The 20626-nt window shown below is 35.7% G+C and overlaps 1 protein-coding gene across 4 annotated transcripts in view; it reads left to right on the forward strand.

Moving 5' to 3' along the window:
* Positions 1-20626, forward strand: part of LOC149567144 (uncharacterized) — a 49730-nt gene that overhangs the window by 18413 nt on the left and 10691 nt on the right. For all 4 annotated transcript variants that reach the window (XR_016361606.1, XM_089817456.1, XM_089817458.1 and 1 more), the window contains exon 4: positions 9050-9121. Coding sequence is in view for 3 of the 4 variants with exons in the window: in XM_089817456.1 (XP_089673582.1) it covers positions 9050-9121 (72 nt within the window). In the remaining variant the exon portion in view is untranslated. The remainder of the gene's footprint in view (positions 1-9049; positions 9122-20626) is intronic.

Consider the following 20626-nt stretch of genomic DNA (forward strand, 5'->3'; position numbering starts at 1 on the left):
CATTATAGGTAGGATGAGGGTCTTCCTCATCCAATGGAATCCCAAGCAATCTTGGAGGTGTGTCATCCTCCTCGGCCTGCATAGCATCCTTAGGATCAACATCCCAACACAATGCTGGATTTTGATGATATTGAATGCTTTGTTGAACCTATAGCCATAATGCACTATGAACAACCACTAACTTCTATGGTCGTCTAAAGGTAAGATTTTTCCCTTTGATTGATTAGATGAAGCTATATGTGGACCACTTTCTCTCTACAATAGAGGAACTCAAAACCTCTAAAAGAAGACGAATAACAAGAACTCTTAGTATAGGTGAATCCCTACCATGCCACATCTACCATCCAATAAGGTCCCTTTGATCTAATGTAGCTCTATTTGTCCCTTCCTTTTGTCTACTAATGATTAGACAACAAAGATTGGCAAAATCAAGCCACTATTCCCAAGTTAACTAGTATCATCTCCATTGTACATTTTTTAAAGGGCTTTGATGAAACTCTCCTTCACCTGTTGAAAAAATATAAAACATATTCAATAATGATTAATGAACATTGAAGATTAAAGAGATAATCATAAAAGATCTACTCTGAAACTTGCTATTTCAAATTTAAATTGAGAAGTTGAGATTTTAAATTTGAGACTCACCTCCTCATCCATAGATGAAGCCACTTGCCAAGGTCTTAGTGCATACCATTTAGGATTGATAGCATAGAATGCCATATGAAGCAGCGCGTTCATAATACTCCATCATCGTGTCACAATGGGCCTAAGATGCTCCTCATAAAATCCCAAAGTATGGTCCTTGATATGAATAACATGCTTGAATTGTCTAAGCATGCTATCAAAGGTCTCGTAAATCTCTCCAAGGCTAGGAGATTTAGTATCAACATATCTAATGACCAACACAATAGGCTTAATGAAGGAGAAAATGTATCTACAAAGGCAAGCAAGTTACAAGTTAAAAAGATCTTAAATTTAAAAAATCTTAATTCTTAAATCATAAAATCAACAAATGGTAAAATTAGAAATAATTTGATTAAATCAGCAGTAATAATTTTCTAAGTTTCTTACCTTGTTGTGGACCACCAATTATCATCAAGGATTCTGTGCTTCGCAGTTCTTCCATCTAGTGTGATTGATTCATGATATCTACTCCACTCTGCATTGACTACCATGGATTGTAGGGCCTCTTGGACCTCAAACATCCTCCAACAAAATAAAGTAGCTAACATATCTAGTCTTCACGGGCTTTGAGAAATTCCTTCTTGGAAAATGTCCTAAATAATGCAAGAGATGTGTAATGATTGCAAATAAACAATTTCACATCTCTAGCCTCAAACACCATAACCTTTATCCAATGAAATTTTCCAATGTCCTTCAAGGTGTTGATCAATGCATGTACATAACATGGGGTCCAAAAAATGCACTTATAAGCACCTTCTATCATTGATCTGTTTAACTTACATACCTAGGCTAAATCGGTGACTACTTGCATGACTTGCAGGTCTAACCTATTTATAGTATCTTTCAAAATTTGAAATTGGAAGGTGATATCCTTTAGTTCTTCCATCTAGTGTGATTGATTCACGATATCTACTCCACTCTGCATTGACTACCATGGATTGTAGAGCCTCTTGGACCTCAAACATCCTCCAACAAAATAAAGTAGCTAGCATATCTAGTCTCCATGGGCTTGAGAAATTTCTTCTTGGAAAATGTCCTAAATAATGCAAGAGATGTGTAATGATTGCAAATAAACATTTGCACATCTCTAGCCTCAAACACCATAACCTTTATCCAATGAAATTTTCCAATGTCCTTCAAGGTGTTGGTCAATGCATGTACCCAACATAGGGTCCAAAAAATGCACTTATAAGCACCTTCTACCATTGATCCGTTTAACTTACATACCCGGGCTAAATTAGTGACTACTTGCATGACTTGGAGGTTTAAACTCTTTTATAGCATCTTTCAAAATTTGAAATTGGAAGGTGACATCCTTAGTTCTTTCATCTAGTGTGATTGATTCATGATATCTACTCCACTCTGCATTGACTACCATGGATTGTAGGGCCTCTTAGACCTCAAAGATCCTCCAGCAAAACAAAGTAGCTAGCATATCTAGTCTCCATGGGATTGAGAAATTCCTTCTTGAAAAATGTCCTAAATAATGCAAGAGATGTGTAATGATTTCAAATAAAGATTTGCACATCTCTAGCTCAAACACCATAACCTTTATCCAATAAAATTTTTCAATGTCCTTCAAGGTGTTGGTCAATGCATGTACAAAACATGGGGTCCAAAAATGCACTTATAAGAACCTTCTACCATTGATCCATTTAGCTTAGATACCTGGGCTAAATCGGTGACTAGTTGCACGACTTGCAGGTCTAACCTCTTCTATAGTATCTTTTAAAATTTGAAATTGGAAGGTGATATCCTTTAGTTCTTCCATTTAGTGTGATTGATTTGCGATATGTACTCCATTCTACAATGACTTCCATGGATTGTAGGGCCTCTTGGACCTCAAACATTCTCCAAAATAAAGTAGCAAGCATATCTAGTCTCCATGGGATTGAGAAATTCCTTCTTGGAAAATGTCCTAAATAATGTAAGAGGTGTAATGATTGCAATTAAACATTTGCACATCTCTAGCCTCAAACACGATAACCTTTATCCAATCAAATTTTCCAATGTCCTTCAAGGTTTTGGTCAATGCATTTACCCAACATGGGGTCCAAAAATGCACTTATAAGCACCTTCTACCATTGATCCATTTAACTTACATACTTGGGCTAAATCAGTGACTACTTGCACGACTTGCATGTCTAACCTCTTCTATAGCATCTTCCAAAATTTGAAATTGGAAGGTGACATCCTTTAGTTCTTCCATCTAGTGTGATTGATTCATGATATCTACTCCACTCTGCATTGACTACCATGGATTGTAGGGCCTCTTGGACCTCAAACATCCTCCAACAAAATAAAGTAGCTAGCATATCTAGTCTCCATGGGCTTGAGAAATTCCTTCTTTGAAAATGCCCTAAATAATGCAAGAGATTTATAATGATTGCAAATAAACATAACATTTGCACATCTTTAGCCTCAAACACTATAACTTTTATCCAATCAAATTTTCCAATGTCCTTCAAGGTGTTGGTCAATGCATGTACACAACATGGGGTCCAAAAAATGCACTTATAAGCACCTTCTACCATTGATCCATTTAACTTACATACTTGGGCTGAATCTGTGACTACTTGCATGACTTGCAGGTCTAACCTCTTCTATGGCATCTTTCAAAATTTGAAATTGGAAGGTGACATCCTTTCTTTTCCTTGAACAATCTATAGCTCTAAGGGAATAAGTGTCTGTCATGCTAGTGAAAATAAGATTGATGAGTGACCGATGTTTGATATTGGTCCACTTATCCATGATTATGGAGCATCAATCCCTCAACCATGTCTATCTCATATCCTCCATCAAAATGCTCACTTATGAGTACTCTCTATCAAAAATAGTACTCTCTATCAAGAATGGTGGTGCGTATTTTTGTTTCTCTGGGTGGTACAAATGAGCCATTAGCAACATAGATATCTTTGCACATTTGTTTAAAATAAGATGAGCATATCATATTGAATGGTATACCATGAGCAAAAAGAAATCTACCAATAGATGATTTAGCCACCTCTTTTGCTTGCAAATTAAATAAATTAGGAACACTGGTTTCTCTTTTATTCATCTTCCCTATTATAAGGTTCTTTCCCTTGGTAGAAGTGAGGTCGGTGTGGCACTTTCTTCTCTATTAGAAGGTTCACTGAAAGCTTTCATACTAGCTTGCACATTCTCTATTGAAGTCCTTGATTATAATGCTTCCCCCTCTATGTGCAATGTAGTTGCCTCAAGTTTTTCTGCTTGCTATAGATTTGCAATCTTTGACCCCTTGACCACCCATCCACAGATGGAAATAAACTCTATTATAGCTGCCATTATAATTTTTTTTGCACAAATGACAGTCCCATTCCCCACTACCCCTGGAATTATTTTTCTTATTTTTGTCTACCCTTGTGCCAAATGGGTTAGAGGATGGTTTTTCTTGGGGTCTTATGAGCCTTTTGTATGGTTTTTGAGGGCTTTAGAAGGGCACTCAAATGGGTTAGAGGATGCTGCCCCTGCTACATTCACATTGGTTGAAATTGAAGAACCCCCTATGGCTGCCCTATACTAGGCTTTTTTCTTTGAGTTTGAGATCTTTGAGTTTCTTGAATTTCCACATCTATTCTATCACTACTAGCACTCCCCTCATTCTCACTTCTGCTGCTCATGATGATGACTATGAAATATCAAACATTGGTGCACGTTCAAAAGATAAAGAATCACTGAAAATACTCTCCCTACATGTTGCACAATGCAAACAAATGGAAAATGAAAACATGGATTATGAAGATGAAACACCTACCTAGAATGAAGAAGGTTTTATGTCAAACCCTCCTCTTGCAACTCAAAAAGGAAAACTTTCTAACCCAGTTGCTGCTGCTCCTTGTTTTTCTTCTTGCCATGGTTAAAATGAAGAAGTTTTTACCTTTTTGGTTGATTTGCCTCTTCAAGTAGGGTTTCATATTTTTTAATTGCCTTTTCTAAAGTTCAGTGATGTTTTTAATGGCTGGGAAATAGGGGATGGTGTTCCATCCCTTGTCCTTCGGGACTGAATTTTGTCCTCAAGTCTCCTCTTGGATTGCAAATGACATTTCTAGAACGATATCGTTTTTTGGAAAAAAGAGAAGAGTCCCTTAGACATGTGCGGGGGAAATTTGACGGGGGACGCATATATATATATATATATATATATATATATATATATATATATATATGTATATATATATATATTTATATATACAAACATATATACAAATAAGTATATGTATATATATAAATATAAATGCTTTTTTATTAAGTTTTGGAACCACTTTAAGTAGGTTTGTGGGCGCACCCTTAGTGTTGGGCGCACACCCTGTGTGCACCCAACATGTACCCCCAGATGCAGCCAATCTGGATACAAGGCCTATGAGTACGGGTCCTGCAAGGTAGCTTTTAAAGTTTGGAGGTTGTGGAGTTAGACCTTGATCAAGTCTTTCTTGCAAGCATTGATAATAGGAAGAGAATTTCTTTCCCCTTCTAACTTACCACAATAGACTGATTTAGCTAATTTTGATCCTTTAAAAGTTCAATAATCTCCACTTCCTTACAGAAATTAATTTTCAAAATGTAGAAGTTTCTTACACAGTCTTACCCAAGGCAGTTCTTAACACCATTTCTATACAAGGTGGACTAGGTTTACCTCTTTCCACACTATTAAAATTCAACTTTAGATAGCCATATGCGAACAAGATCACAGACTTGTATTTCTTTAATTATTAGCTCCCATAGTCCCATCAATATGGATTAAAAATTTACATATTAATAACACTGAAATTTTTATTATCAAATATAAAATTATTATAATGTTACCTAGAAATGTGTTTCCACCCCACGTACCAAAAACCAAAAACTGTTTTGGGGACTTAGGGATGACTGAAAAATATTTCCAAGCTATCCTTGGTCATGAAAAAATCAGCAATTCTCTTGGAAACTCGGAAATGGTCAAATCTTGTTCTGGAAACGATAGACTGCCCCTCGGACAATTGTGGATGGCCAAGCTGTCCCCCTACCATCCTGGGGACAGCCAACCATTTCCGGTGATGACAATCTTAAAGAAAGTTATTTTTAATAATATTAATGTTTACACATTTCAAGGATAAAAAAATTCATTACCCTGTTAGGCAAAAAATTCAGAAAATCAGTGGAGATAAAAGATATCAACCATCTTCAATCTAACACCTGATTCATTCTTTCTACGGATCATCATTTGATGAATCAATGGTTTGTCCACAGATCGATAAGCGGTTTACAATGCCCATATACACTTCAAGTTTTATGGACTTTAGAAGTGTGTTTAGTCTACTGTAAATGACCAAGAGGTGAGGATATAAGATAATTTTATTAATGTCCAATGAAAGACCAATAAGGTGGTCTAATGGACTGCTTGAAACAAAGCAATAATACAACTCACATAGAACACCAAATGGTGTGTGGCAAAAAAACAAAACAAAACAAAAAGAACTAGGGCAAGAAGAAATGACCAAACCAAACAACCCAGATAGTTGTGGAAAAAGTCCAGAACTAATGGGTAAGCCCTAGGACAAGAATCCCATGTTGTCTCCAAGGAACCCTGGAAGCACTAGAGGAAGGCCGCTGATTAGTTAAGTATCTGTGCGGTCTCACATCTTTGGGAGACCCAGAAGGAGGATCCAATGTCCACATGGCATCTCGTGTTGGGGGAACTAGTGTTAAAAATGAGGTTATGAGCTGATCGAAATGCTGTATACTGTCGTGGAAACAATCGACGGTGTTTCAGTTTTGACAGTAGTGGGGATAGTTCTCATATGAACTGCCAAAGTAATTTAGTGTAGAATAGCCTTCGGCAAAAGGAATTGTGGGTGAACATGGGAGTTTCTGGAAAGTTCCGTAGAAGGCTTATGAAAAGGGAGATGGAGATCACATTTGGCATGTTGAGTTTATTATTTCTGATATTTCTCTTTGAAAAAGCCCTGTGTGGTTTGGAAATTTGGACTTGGTCCATCTCAGCCTTTCTGAGGATGAAAATCCTCTTGAAGAAGACTGCCTCTAGTTGTGAAAGATCTACTCTAGCTAGTATTTGTTGGAGATTTCACTAAAGTATTTCACATTGCATTCAAAGATTGAGGTTTGCTAATTTATGAGCTTTTCTCTTGAAGAAGTTATAGACAAGTTCCAGATTATTGAAGGGTTTTCTTATATCAGAAGAAGAGGATGCAATCCTAGGGATCCTTCAGCTAAGTTGCCGGTTTGGATTCCGGTACGGATGTGAGTTCAAGATTCGGGTTCGAAAATTCGTTCAATTTTTTTTGGGCTTGGGTTTTGATTCGTTTTGGGTTCATCCATACAAAAATATATGTTTTTTAAAAATATGTATGTGTGTATATATATTGAACAAAAAAAAATCCATACTCGAATCTACTAATAGTAAAGGAACATAGCAAAATACACCACCAAATCTATGTTTCAGTTCAATAGGACATTAATTGCATCATTCAGCACTACATACAACTTGATACACTTGCTTGGTCACATGGACGGAACATATTTCCATGTCACAGGGACAGTTTGAGAATGAAAGGAATTGTCAAAAGATAAGTGCAGTTATCTGAATTTTCATTTGTATTGGTTAGAGCATTTCTAACCAGGCTATATCAAAAGGTGAGATACAATTTGAAGTCCTGGGTTCAAACGTATCATTTCTTTTTAAAGACATTCCTTTGTAATCATCAATTTAGATGTCACCTATATTGTCAATTTGGTTTTCCTTTATAAGAAAGTTTTCATTTTCATACACAAATGCATAAATGACATATAAACATCTTTTTTGGTCTTTTTAGAGGTCACAAGAGGGTTGACAGGTAAAAAAAACACTTTAAAAAGTCTAAAAAAATGTTCCAAGACCAAATTCAGCCCAGGTCTAGACAACAAATTCTTCAAAATTCACTGCAAAAGAGAATTTGGAGAGAATTCGACAAGGACAGAATTTGTACAGAATTGAACCAGACTTTGAGGGTTGCTGGAGAGAATCTGGTAACTTAGGGTCCTTGTTTAGAGGTGCTGGAATTGTTTAGCATTGAAGATTATTACATGTTCTTTTGGTTGCTTTCATAGATACATTGTTTTCCTTGTGACATCAAAGGATCTGGTGTGTTGTCTTCAGCAATTTGAGAATGATTGCTGGACACCCTTACTATAGTTAGAGTGAAGAAAGAAGAACTTGGGGTTCAGAATTTTTTTCTTTACTCACTGCTGTACTCCATTTGGAATGAAATTTTAGTCATTAGTGCTGTCAGAATCCATTCACAGTCGTGATGTGGACTTCCGTTATCTTGTTGTGTATGTTGCACTGCATGCAAACTAGGCCTCATTGGTGCATGTTCATACATTGTTGATGACCCACTGAATTTGTGCAATATCATATCCCTCATCTTCTGTTCATATCTGTTTTTACTGCAGCATGTAATGGACCTCATATCAGGTGTATTTCAGTCGTGCAAAATCATTTAGATTTAAAAGGGCTTTTGACTTATACGTCCTATCTCTATAATTTTTGTTCAAGGTTTACATTAACTTTGATGAAATAAACATGTAATAGAATTTGGGGGATATGACATATTAATCAAGGATTAAATGATCAATGTACTTAAATTCTTAATGTTTGAATTGTAGTTAGTATTGGCATATTCTCTCTGCATGCTCTATTAGAGTTACTTTTAGTGCTCTTTTTTGAGCTTCATATAAGAGCCACCACATTTAGGCATTGTTTTTGAGTTCGTTACTTGAGTGATTTTTTCACTTAGTCAAGGTTGTATTTGTTATAGAGAGGATTTTTTGTACATGGCACTGATCTTATTTGATGTACATACAAATACACAATCCTCGAGAATTCTGCTCTTTATTTTACAGTCAGATGCAATGATTTTTAAATTTTCTTTTGGGTTGGTTTGATTTTTTCATCCTTATTTAAACACAGCATATATATTATAGTAATCAGTTTTTAAACTTAAATTTTATGGTAATACTTTTAGTTATAGAAACAAATTTACTTCTGCCATTTAAAAAATCTGAGTCCTGGGAAAATCTTCTTAGAACACATGAGGTCAAATTCAATAGTCTCCTTTTAGTCTTTTCTTGGGCAATTTCATCTCGGTGAGGTTGTAAATGAGCAGTTTGATCTAGTATTATACTTTGAAGATGTAGGCAGTTCTTGTTTTGAATTTCTATATTCTACAGTGCTTTTGATCTTTTACAATATAGTAGAACCTATATTTTTGATCTTGAATGTTTTTTTCTTCTAATGTGGATCTATCATTTTTTTTTGCATAGACAAGATTGATCTGAATTGTCTTTTATGCATGTCCTTTGTTGACAGAGATCTCCATGGCAATAAACTGGTTGGCGCGATCCCCCCCCAGATTGGACGGCTTAAGAAGCTTAGGACATTGTGAGTTGCCTACAAAAACGTTGGAAGAACCATACTACCATGTACTTATTGTTTTTAACCCATGCAGTGGGTCATAATTGTGTTAACATGGGTGCTTTTATAGGTTTTGTTTTGTGTAATTTGTGCAGAACTGCAGACCAAACTTCTTGATTCTCTTATAACCAACATGGGGACAATAACAGTAGCAGTTTGACCAAACTAAGCTTGTATTTCTTTTAGTTTCTACTGGGATGAATGTTTAATGGCATTTAACCAAATATCTATGGGCATGATCACTCCCCTTTCTTTTTCTGTCTAAACCCTCAATACAAGTTATGACTATTTCTAGTATAGTTCAATCAGTATATTTTTTCTATGCTAGGTAGCAATGGACATCTTTATCAGCACTATATTTTGGCCTATTACAGGATAGTCTAACATCCATCTAAAATAATTGCAATTAGCTTGTAGTCAACTGTTAGGGGGTACAACCGTACCCTTGTATCTATAACCCCATCCCAATCTTAATATTTGGAGCTCTGGCCCTACCTCTATATCTTGCCTGTTCTCCTTTTGTGGGACTAGATTTTCTTGTCGGGTCAGTTTGTGGAGTGACCAGTTCAAAGAGACGAGAGAGATGCAAGGAGGAAACTTAGAAGGCTCCCACAAGTCCACCCAACCAACTCCTATCCTTATCTTTGACTTTTTTGCCTCAAAGTATAGATGTTTGGTCTTGCCCCTACATCTATTCCTGTATCTCACTCCTACCAATATTGTAACAAGTTATAAACACCTTTAATTTTATTTTGAAGTATGCATATGCAAGTTTATAAACCAATGAAGTATGTGTACTGATTGAAACTTTTAAATTGCATTCAAGATACAAAACAATACATGAAGCATGATACTTTGCAACTTAGCATAAAGAATAAAATGCTGATAACATATAGACTATGCAAACTTCAGTGAACTTGTTCAAGCATTACAAATCAGATTTTCATATAAATAACGTTGCATACCTGGTAAAGTCTTCAAAACACAAGAAGGAATTTTTAGAACTGATCCAATTCCAGTACTTAGGCTCAAATGAGCAAGGGTGATTAGTATGACAAATTCCCAAGTCTCCAATCTCCCTAAATTCTGCTCCGGCATTAACAAATATCTAGCTCCCATGAATGATATCACAAAGCCTTCCAAATACAAATTTTAAACCTGCTACAAGTCTCAAAAATTCAAATCTTCACATAATCTGCCAAAAGAATAATCTATTTAAGGTGCCCAGCTAAGAGGAATGCATAGAAACAATACCCAGTATGATTTCTATCAATCGCTCAGAGATATGAGTAAAATAGTGATATCCAGTGCTCTGAAATTTCACCCCAACACTAAAAAAGGCATCTAAACTCATCAAAATTAAAACCACACGTCAATAACCACACATCACACCAAAACCATGAAACCTGTAGTTAGTGTACAATGCCTATTTTTATGTTTATAATATTAATTATTTGACAATATATTAGTTGTCATATTAAGTTGGTTGTTACTCTTCATTAGCTATGCATCCCTCGGTTTATGGTTCTGTTCCTCTTGGCAACCGTTGGGTCCTTTAAATATGTCATGCATTGTTAAGGAAGGTAGTATGGTTTAGTAGGATCATTTATAACCCTTGGCCAACCATTTCTGGTCTTATCTATAATGAGTTCATGAGCGAATAAAGATATATTTTACTCTTGTATTTAGTACACACTTCCATCTTTATTATTATTCCATGTAACTATATAGGGGTGAACATTTGGCACCACTTCCTTAAAAGAAATTGGGTCATTATTGCCTTTGGACCCCAATAAAGGTGAGAAAGCCACAAGGTGGTGAAGACCACATGATCATATGATCTCTAAGGGTCGTACAACAACGAGAATAAAGACAAGATTATGAGAAACATTAGGTGAATGTAGTTATACAATTCCCAAGTTATAGCCCTTCCAAAAAATGAAGTAAAAGCCGAAGCATGAGCTGAAAAGTCATATTCGAAAGGAAAGGAAAGTATTTGGAAAGGAAGATGAAAATTGTACATGGAGTGAGTGGGAGGATATTTTCATATGCTTACCACTCCTGGATGAAATATATCCTGACCTTGATGACTAAGCAGACAACCTGTCTATACAGTCAATGGTGGACGAGGGGTATGAAGAAGGAAATCTTGAACTAATTGACATATTCCATTGCATTGAGAATCCAACCATCTTAGGAGAACTTAGAATTGGAGGATTTGAATGGAATACCCTAGATGGAGGGAGTACAGGAATGAGCCAGAGCTTAAAAGTACTCAAGGTGTTGGGAAAGTTGGATGTGGATGTGTAGAGGACATGCATGTAGTTGAGAGTGTAGGTAAAGCATTGCAACGTAGTGGACAAAACACTCCATCTGGGTCCAACACATAAGCGAGAAATTAGTCAAGTAATATGGTGACTTCTCCAACAAGTCCAAATTGGATTTGTAAAAGCTATCGAAGTTCATGGGGAACGGGTCAGAATATCCAACGAGGCATTTCAAGATGTGCGAGACTATTTGGGTATAAAGAAGTTAGGAGTAGAAGGACTATTGATTGAGAGCATTTCCAACAATGCTACGAGGTACAATGTAATGCCCCCAATTCAAGACTTACAAATAGATGTACGATTTTATGTTTTAAATTAAAGATTGAAACTTATATGAGCATCATAATTCTACAATATATATTTTCTTAGCAACTGTAATGAAATAGAAGCTATTTTCTTAAAGAGCATCAGCTAAAACATTCTATGTTTCCTTGACATGAGATATGGGCCAAAAGCATAAGATTGTAACTTACTAACCCACTTCTATTATCTATTATTCAGGTCTCATTGTCCAAGGAAATGCTGTAGGCTATTACACCAAGTATTGCTTGAACTTGGCCAAAGCATGCATAATGGCCAACATTTCCTTATCATACACTTAAATCTTTCTCAGGACCGCAGAGCTTCTTACTCTCATAAACAATAGGATTGCGGTCCTGCAAAAGTATGACACTAATAACCTCCCTAGAGGCATTGCAATGTAGCTCAAAAGGCCTAAAGATTTTAGGAAAAGCTAACATCAGGCGTGAAGTCATAAGCTGTTTGAACTTCTCAAAACAATCTTGTGCTTGAGGAGTCCATACAACGGCCCCCTTCTATGTCAACTTTGTAAGAGGTGCAACATGACGTGAGAACACATTTAGAAGGCACACAATCCCATGAATCCTTTGAGTTGTGTCGAATTCTCCCTGGTAGGCTACTCAATGATAGTGCAAATCTTCTTGGGATTCGTGCACACACCCAGTGCATTGATAATATGACCCAAATACAATAGCTCAGTCATGTCCAAAGCACATTTGGACTCCTTGGCATGTAAGGACTCCCTGTCAAGTATAGCGTCAAAGAACACAAGGACAAACCACCTTTGTGGCTACTTCTTTAATGCATCGATGTGTCAATATGTTGTCTTCCTCAAGCTTCTTCACCTTGTTCTCTGTGCATTGGTGGTTAGACCTCTAATAACATTTGCAAGTGAAGGATAGACCTTGTCTTCTTATTTCGTTCTTGCTCATGACAGGAGTTCTTGTAACTTGATCATAGAGTTTAGATGTAGAACCATCCTCATAAGCTGATTTAGTAGATCTACCATACCTGCTCACATTGCGGCAATGACTAAAGTGTGTCCCTTTAGATGAAATTTTTTCCTTATACACCCTCTAAATGTACTTTACCAACCTAAACTCTCCAGGCCTCCAAGTGACAAGCACGTTCAAATAATCATGGAGAGAGTATTGCCCTTCAAATTTATCTGGATAGCTCTAATAGCCCTCAAAGAGTCAGAGATTTATGTTCACATCTTTCTCTTATCTTAATGGCATCCTCGTCAATCTCTTCTATGAATTTTTGTATGATAATGCAATAACCCATGAAAACTTATGAGCATTGGTCATTCAAATGATGCAAATATGAGCTCTTTGAATATTTAATTGTAAAAGCCCGAATAGGATATTTGATGATTTCTCTTTAAAACGAAATAATCAAAACTAAAACCTTGCAAATGTATTCCAGCACAAATGAATTCTATACAATAGCTGACAAATGTGTAACCAACTTCTTCTTAATTATAATATTCAAACTCAGATATAGGCAAATGGAATACAATATGATGGTTTAAACTAGAAGATCCTTCACAAATTAATAACTAGTTCCTTTTAGAATAATATTCAGGATTTCAGGCATACAAAAATGCTTTGCAGACTTATAATGTTAAAACCAAAAACTTCCGTACAACTCCGCAAATGCGTTATTGCATTATACAACAACAATTCAATAACCAGTACAACAACCCAATTCAATATAAACTAGAAACACTTAAGAGAATGATGTTGAGATTGAAGATAGTTGTGACCAACATGATTACAGAAGTTCGAAGAGATTGATTGAATCTTAATAGAAATTCCTAGTTATACTACATCCACTATCAAAATAAGATGGCATGGCATATTCATATACTTGAGAGGACTTGATCTACCCACTTGTGCAGCAATAAAGTTTTAGCTTTCAAACAAATGAAGGATTTTAAGTCTTTGTAATTACAAATGAGAGCACAAGTGTGCAAAGGGGATGCTATGACAAGCATAAGATAGAAGAAGAGTCTTCGTGAGCCAGCTCGTTGAGTCAACCTTCATACTTGATTGGAATGAGATATTTTCAATCTAAATAATAGTATAACTTAGTACTAACAATAAGGAAATGGAATTTGTTTATTAAACAAAAAATCATATTAAAGGGCATGTCTCTTATAAAGAGAAACATTCTTTTCAAGATAAAGTTGAGAAGTAGGTTGAAAGGTTTTTCCTATAGCACAGGGTAAGGAGGACGACAATGACATGTTTCCCCTTGCTATATAAAATATATCAGCTAACATTAAGGTAAGTACTTACACAACTCATTATGAATATATCTTTAATTAATGAGTATTTTATATTGAAAAAGCATCAAAGACATGTATTAATAAGAAAATAATAAATAGGAGACAGATTAAATATTGAACATATATATATTTATGTTATTGAAATGATCTTATATCATCATGCAAACTATTATTGTAGTCTCTCTCTCTCTCTCTCATTTTTATAAGAGCTATGTACCTTGATCTTTTCCTCTGAGAATGTTCTTGTAGGGAAAGAGGGAGATTGAGATTTAGAGGGAGACTGACATTTCAAGCAACCTTGAAAGAGAGGAAGCATATAGAGGATATGATCTAGTCAACCTTTTGTGATCTTGACCATATTAATTCAGAGGGGGTAAACCATGTTGTAATAGATTCACTAATGATATAAATTTGTAATACTCAGATTGCAAGATGTGCGTAATATAGGTTTGATAAAAAGATCAAACAAATAGCTTTGCATGAACAAAGGAAATTTGAGTTGTTGTGAGACATTAATGAAGTTTTTAAGAATCCATTTGAACCATCTACGAGTCTCTCTTTGATGAATGAAACTCATTGTATGAGTTGTAGATTCATACATGGGGCACAATAATACTCAATCAAGATATTAGCGTATTGTGGATGAGTTTGAGAAAATGGAAGGACATGTTTGCTTCTACTGTTAAGCTAAATGAATGTTTAGACCTTTAATGGACAAAAAGAGCAAGTTGGAACTTAGAAAGAAGTTGTTATAATTGATACAAAATTGTTCAACAATACAAGAATGGGTGGAAATATTACATTGTGGGGGAATAATAGTCAATGTTCCATTCCCACTTGAACCTTATTTAGAAGGGAGATGTTCCATTCTCAAATAACTAAAAAGACAATTTCTAAATCTTCATGAGTAGATAAGTATTCTTATCATTTACATTTATCTACTCTTTGTAATCTCTCTCTTATTTGTAGTTCTATACATACCATAAGGGTTATTTGCCTTGATTTTTTCCCTTATGTTTGAGGGTATTCTTATAGGAAAAGAAGGTTGGTACTTTACATAATGCTGCCTAATATTGTGTGGACTCAATCTAATGATAGTAGCTCCAAAGACCATGATGATCAAGGTGGATAAAATGAGGCTTTTAAAGCAAACATCTTTGATGATCGAGATTGTAAGATTTTTCTACATTAAGAGGGAGTATGACACTTCTTCTAAAGCAACGAAGGAGCTTAGAAGATTGAAACTCAGAGGGAATCTAAAAATACATGGTGTAACTACATGATTTTGATGGGCCTACTCCTATGTATATCACGAGGAAGTAGTGCCTTATCACTAGAAAGTTGGAAGATTAATATCAGATTTAGAAGGAGTTCAAAAGGCATCCTTGGGTGAAGAGAGCTCTTGAAGAAGTAACCAGAGGACTTGACTTCCCAAGATCAATGTTCAGAGGGAGAATTTCGTGGTGCAATCCTTTGTAAATGATATTATCTCTATGAGGAGAAAGTTCTAAGTGAAACTCCTAATGCATTCTTCTATGTGAGAGAGAATTGAGGTGAAAGCCCTTGCACCACCCTATGACTAGGTTCATGGTGGTTACTATTTCACATATGATATGTAATGAAAGGTGACAATCTTTCATTGACATATATAAATAGAAGGTAACCATTGTAAGGTGACAATCTTATAAATGGTAGACTTGTTATCATGACAGACTTCATTAAGTTGTTGTCGTAAAGTGTTGGAAGTCATGATAATGAACATATCAACTAGAAGGTAACCATTGTAAAGTGATGACCTTATCAATAGTTGACCTATCTCCTAACACCAAAATGTGTTGGAGAAAGTATTATCATGGTTCTTCGGGCTGGATTTTGCCAAACACCTTGATAACCAACTTATCATGGTTCTTCGGGCCGGATTTTGCCGAACACCATGAAAATCAATTTGTTATGGTTCTTTGGGCTAGATCTTGCCGAACACCACAACTTAAATCTATCATAGACCACACTTAAGGTGGTATTCAAATCTTGTATTATAATTGCTGAAATTCTTTCCTTGCTAAAGAGGTAGTGCTGAAAAATTTAGCCTCATAGTGAATTGAAGCAAATTCTATATGTAATATATGTTAATATATATATGTGTGTTGATGGATTTATGTTGATATCCTTATATATGTCATTCCAGGAATGTCATACTCTGAGTCAGTATCTCTTCATATACTTCAGAGCACAAGGTGTTCTACAAATCCTCCCTAGCTAAGAGGGAGTGTAGCTTCAATCAAATAAATTTGATCTGAGATTCATTTTTGTTATTGGTAAATCATCATTTTCTACATATATGTATTCATCTAATAATATATATATATATATATATATATATATATATATATATATATATATATATATGTATATATATATATATATATATATAAAATACTAATTAGTATTATGAAATACATATATTAATCAAATGATGATTAAACCTTGGAGACATGTCTCACATGTCTCCTCTCATATTTATAAGACATCCAAATCTGCATTTGGAACATATTAATCACAATGGTCATATTATTACATTTGTAGAAAAGATCCATGTTACTTAATTGCTATCACAGATAGCAGAAATTCATTGACTGTTGCACCAGCTTTAAGTGTATAATCACAGTATAATTCACAATTCTATGTCATCAAAATTCTTAAAACCCAATCACAATTTCCAGAAAAATCAATGAGATAGAAAAATGTTCAAGACGCCCTTCGAACTCCAAATGAAGGCTTTTATAATACTCCAACCCAATCAAGTGTGAAGTTTTAGCTTCACAATCAACATAATTGACAGTGTACGAGCCCATAACCAAGCTTCAAATATCTGAATTTACTTCTCCATTGGTCCTGAAGCTTTAACTAGACACTTTGCATAACTCAATATATTTTGGTGTTACAAAACATTCTTATTTCAAATATTTGAAATAATATAATTAATAACTCATCCCTCACTTTATATTGGTGCCTTGATGTAAGCACATTTAATCAACATCAAATGACTTGATTATTTAATATAGCTTTAAAACCATATTGTTAATTAAATTAGACTTAATTAATAATTTCTAGACCATTAATGATTTCAAAGCACCAAATGACCAAGTCAACTCCAGAATTCTTTGATAGAGCTTGTGCCAAAACGACCTACCACAAATTGAATCTAACCAAGAACAAACTTACTATTAATAGCAAGTTCCCCCAATATCAAGTAAATGATGAAGACAAAAGGACTCTAAAATAACACTGTGAAAATCCAAAGACCTTCAAATCAACACATCAGCTTTGGTCTCAAGGATAGGCTAACATTTCTAAACTCCAGCTCTTGCTAAAAAAGGGACATAGAGTTGGTCCTTGCCAAGATTGCAAGTGTCCCCAAGAAATCGCAGTGCTGGATGCTGCAAAATATCCTCTAACTCCCATGTAGCATTGTCCATCAGCAGGTCCTATTTTACTAGAAACTCTCTGATGAGCCGTCTTCAAAGAAGTCTCTCTAGTCTCAAGAATGGCCTTAGGAATCAACTCTAACTTCCTCTCATCTGCTAGGGGTACTAAAATAGAAGAAGGAACAACATGTCCTCCCAATGCCTTTTTGAGGCAAGAAATATGAAAGGCATTATGCACCTTACTATTTGTTAGCAAATCAAGCTCATAAGCAACCTTGCCAACCTCTATGATAATCCAGAAAGGACCATAATAGAGGGGTTTGAGCTTCTCATCTCCACTCTAGAGAGTAGATTGTCTATAAGACTGCAACATCAAATATAGCATGTCACCAACCTGAAACGATTGTGCAACTCTCTGATGATCATCTAATTTTGCTGATTCTAAGCCCTTTAAATATTATCACACAAGGCCCTCACAATGTCCAGACTATCTTGTAGCAAATCATCAATACTAGGCACCTTGTAGTCATTGAACAACAAATCCAAGAAGCTTAGCAAATCATAACTATATAATGCTCTAGAAGGGAGACATCTGAATAGACATATGGTGAGTGGAATTATAAAAAAAACCTGTTGCTTCCTTGCTACATAGTTCTGAAGGTAAGCTTCCACCCATTTATATACTACCGTTGCCTGGTTGTCTATCTGATGGTAGCTCTTGCTTAGAGTCAGCTCGGTTCTACATAATCTAAATAGCTCCTCCCAAAAGTGGCGCATGAATTGACTGTCACTGACAATACTTTGAGATCAACCATGGGACCATAATACCTCATGGAAAAATAGCCCTGTGTACTTTGTCAACCAAGAAAACCCCATGTAGATACTATCTTTGTCTTGGGCTTTCAAAAAGACCACTATAAAGTGTATGGAGATACACTCCCACTTCTTCTCAAAAATAGGAAGTGGTTGAAGAAATCTAGCAAGATAAGTATGTATGTGTTTATTCTTCTAACTTACAGAGCACCCTCTAACATGCCAGAAAACATTTAAGACTTTTCCATGTGAATCTTTTTCGAACCTCTTTGTAAGTCATCAAGAATCCAGGATGACTTGCCAATGAATAATCACGAAAGGTCCTCTGTACTATCTTCTTAACACCCGATCCTGGGACCAAAAATATCCTCCCTTGTAAATTATTAGCTCATTGACAAGCAAACAACTTGTGACCTGAATAGTCCCATCAATAACGCCAGAAGCCCACTAGCTCCTGACATACTCTGCAATGATCAAGTGCCTCCAATCCTTTGATATCCGAGTCATATAATTCATATGAGGGCACCCTGAAAGAACACCAACTACAACATTATGCGCCCCCTTGACATAAGATATTTGAAAATCATAAGATTGCAACTTACTAGCCCACTTTTGCTGATGCTTATTTAGCTCTTGTTGTCCAAGTAAACGCTTCAAGCTGTTATGGTCTGTTTTGATGCTAAACTTATTGCGCACTAAGATTTCCTAAATTTGGCCAAAGCATGCATAATGACCGCATCTCCTTGTCATACACACTGAAAGCTCTCTTACAACTCCAAATCTTCCTATTCGCATAAGCAATAGGATGATGCTTTTGCATAAGTACGACACCAATGCCTTCTTTAGAGGCATCATAATGTAGCTCAAAAGGCTTAGAGAAATTGGGCACGAAGTCATAAAGTGTTTGGACTTCACAAAACATTCCTATGCCTGAGGAGTCGAAAGGGCCCCTTTTTGGGTCAAATTTGTAAGAGGTGCAACATGACATGAGAACCCATTTACAAACCAATGGTAGAGAGCACACAATCCTAGGAATCCTTTGAGCTGTGTCAAATTCTCTTAGGTAGGCCACTTAACGATAGTACGAACCTTCTCGGGATCAATAAGCACATCCTCGACATTGATATTATGACCCAAATACAACATCTTAGTCATGCGGAAAAGACATTTGGACTCCTTGGCATACAAAGACTCCCTTTTAAGTATACTCAAAACTTTATCCAGATGAGTTAGATGATCATCCCAAGTTTTATTGTAAACCAGTATACTATCAATGATGACAAGGAAAAAAGTCCTTTATGGGTGCTTCTTCAATTCACCCATGTGTCAAAATGAGGTCTTCCTCAAGATTCTTTACCTCATTCTATGTGCATTGGTGGTTAGGCCCCCAATAACTTTTGCAAGTGAAGCATAACCTTGTCTTCTTATATTTTTTTCGCTCACAATGGGAGTTCCTTTAACCTGATTAGAGAGTTTAGATCTAGAACCATTCTTATAAGCAGATTTTAGTAGTTATACCATACCTACTCACACTGCGCCCATGACTGAAGCGTGCCCCTTTAGATATAATTTTATCCTTATACACTCTTCGAATATAGATTACCAACCCAAAATCTTCAGGCCTCCAGGTGACAAACAAGTTCAGATAATCATGAAGAGAATAGTGTCAATTAATGCATCGGGCAAACTCTAATAGCCTTCAAAGAGTCGAGAGCTTCCTATCCACATCTTTCCTTATCTTGATGGGATCTTGGTCAATTTCTTCTCTATATTTTCTTGCAACATTGTAGTATCTCATAGCTGAAAACATATGAGCATTGGTCCTTCAAATTATGCAAGGTGAGCTCTCTGAATATTTAATTCAGACCCCAACAGGATGGTAGGAAACCACTTTGATACCATTGTTAGAACCCCTATGGTTCTGCCTTTGATTCTATGATGTCCCTTTTTGGGGACATTAGAAAATTAAATAGCAACTTCACAAAATATTAAAAATGACTTTATTGGAGCTTAATGAAAATTGATAAAAGTCATTTTAGTATTAAAAACAGGTTTGAAAAGGGACAAAAGAGAAAGAAGGTGAAAAGATAGGAATTGGAAAATGAAGGGTCACAGGGATGCTCTTAAAAAGAACAAAGAGAAGCTCATTTGGCTTATGCTTTAATTATGATTTGATTATTGTTCTCTGCGAGAATTTGGAAGATTTAGCTTTCAACAGGTTTGAGGATAGAAATGCTCAAGCTTGGAGGTAGTGGACAAAAACCCATTGTTGGTTGGAGATGACACACAAGTGTTTGAGTTAGTGTTTTGGATT

The sequence above is a fragment of the Cupressus sempervirens genome, chromosome 3 (genome assembly GCF_028749045.1).
Source record: "Cupressus sempervirens isolate cs-2001-9-10 chromosome 3, ASM2874904v1, whole genome shotgun sequence".
Lineage (NCBI taxonomy): Eukaryota > Viridiplantae > Streptophyta > Pinopsida > Cupressales > Cupressaceae > Cupressus > Cupressus sempervirens.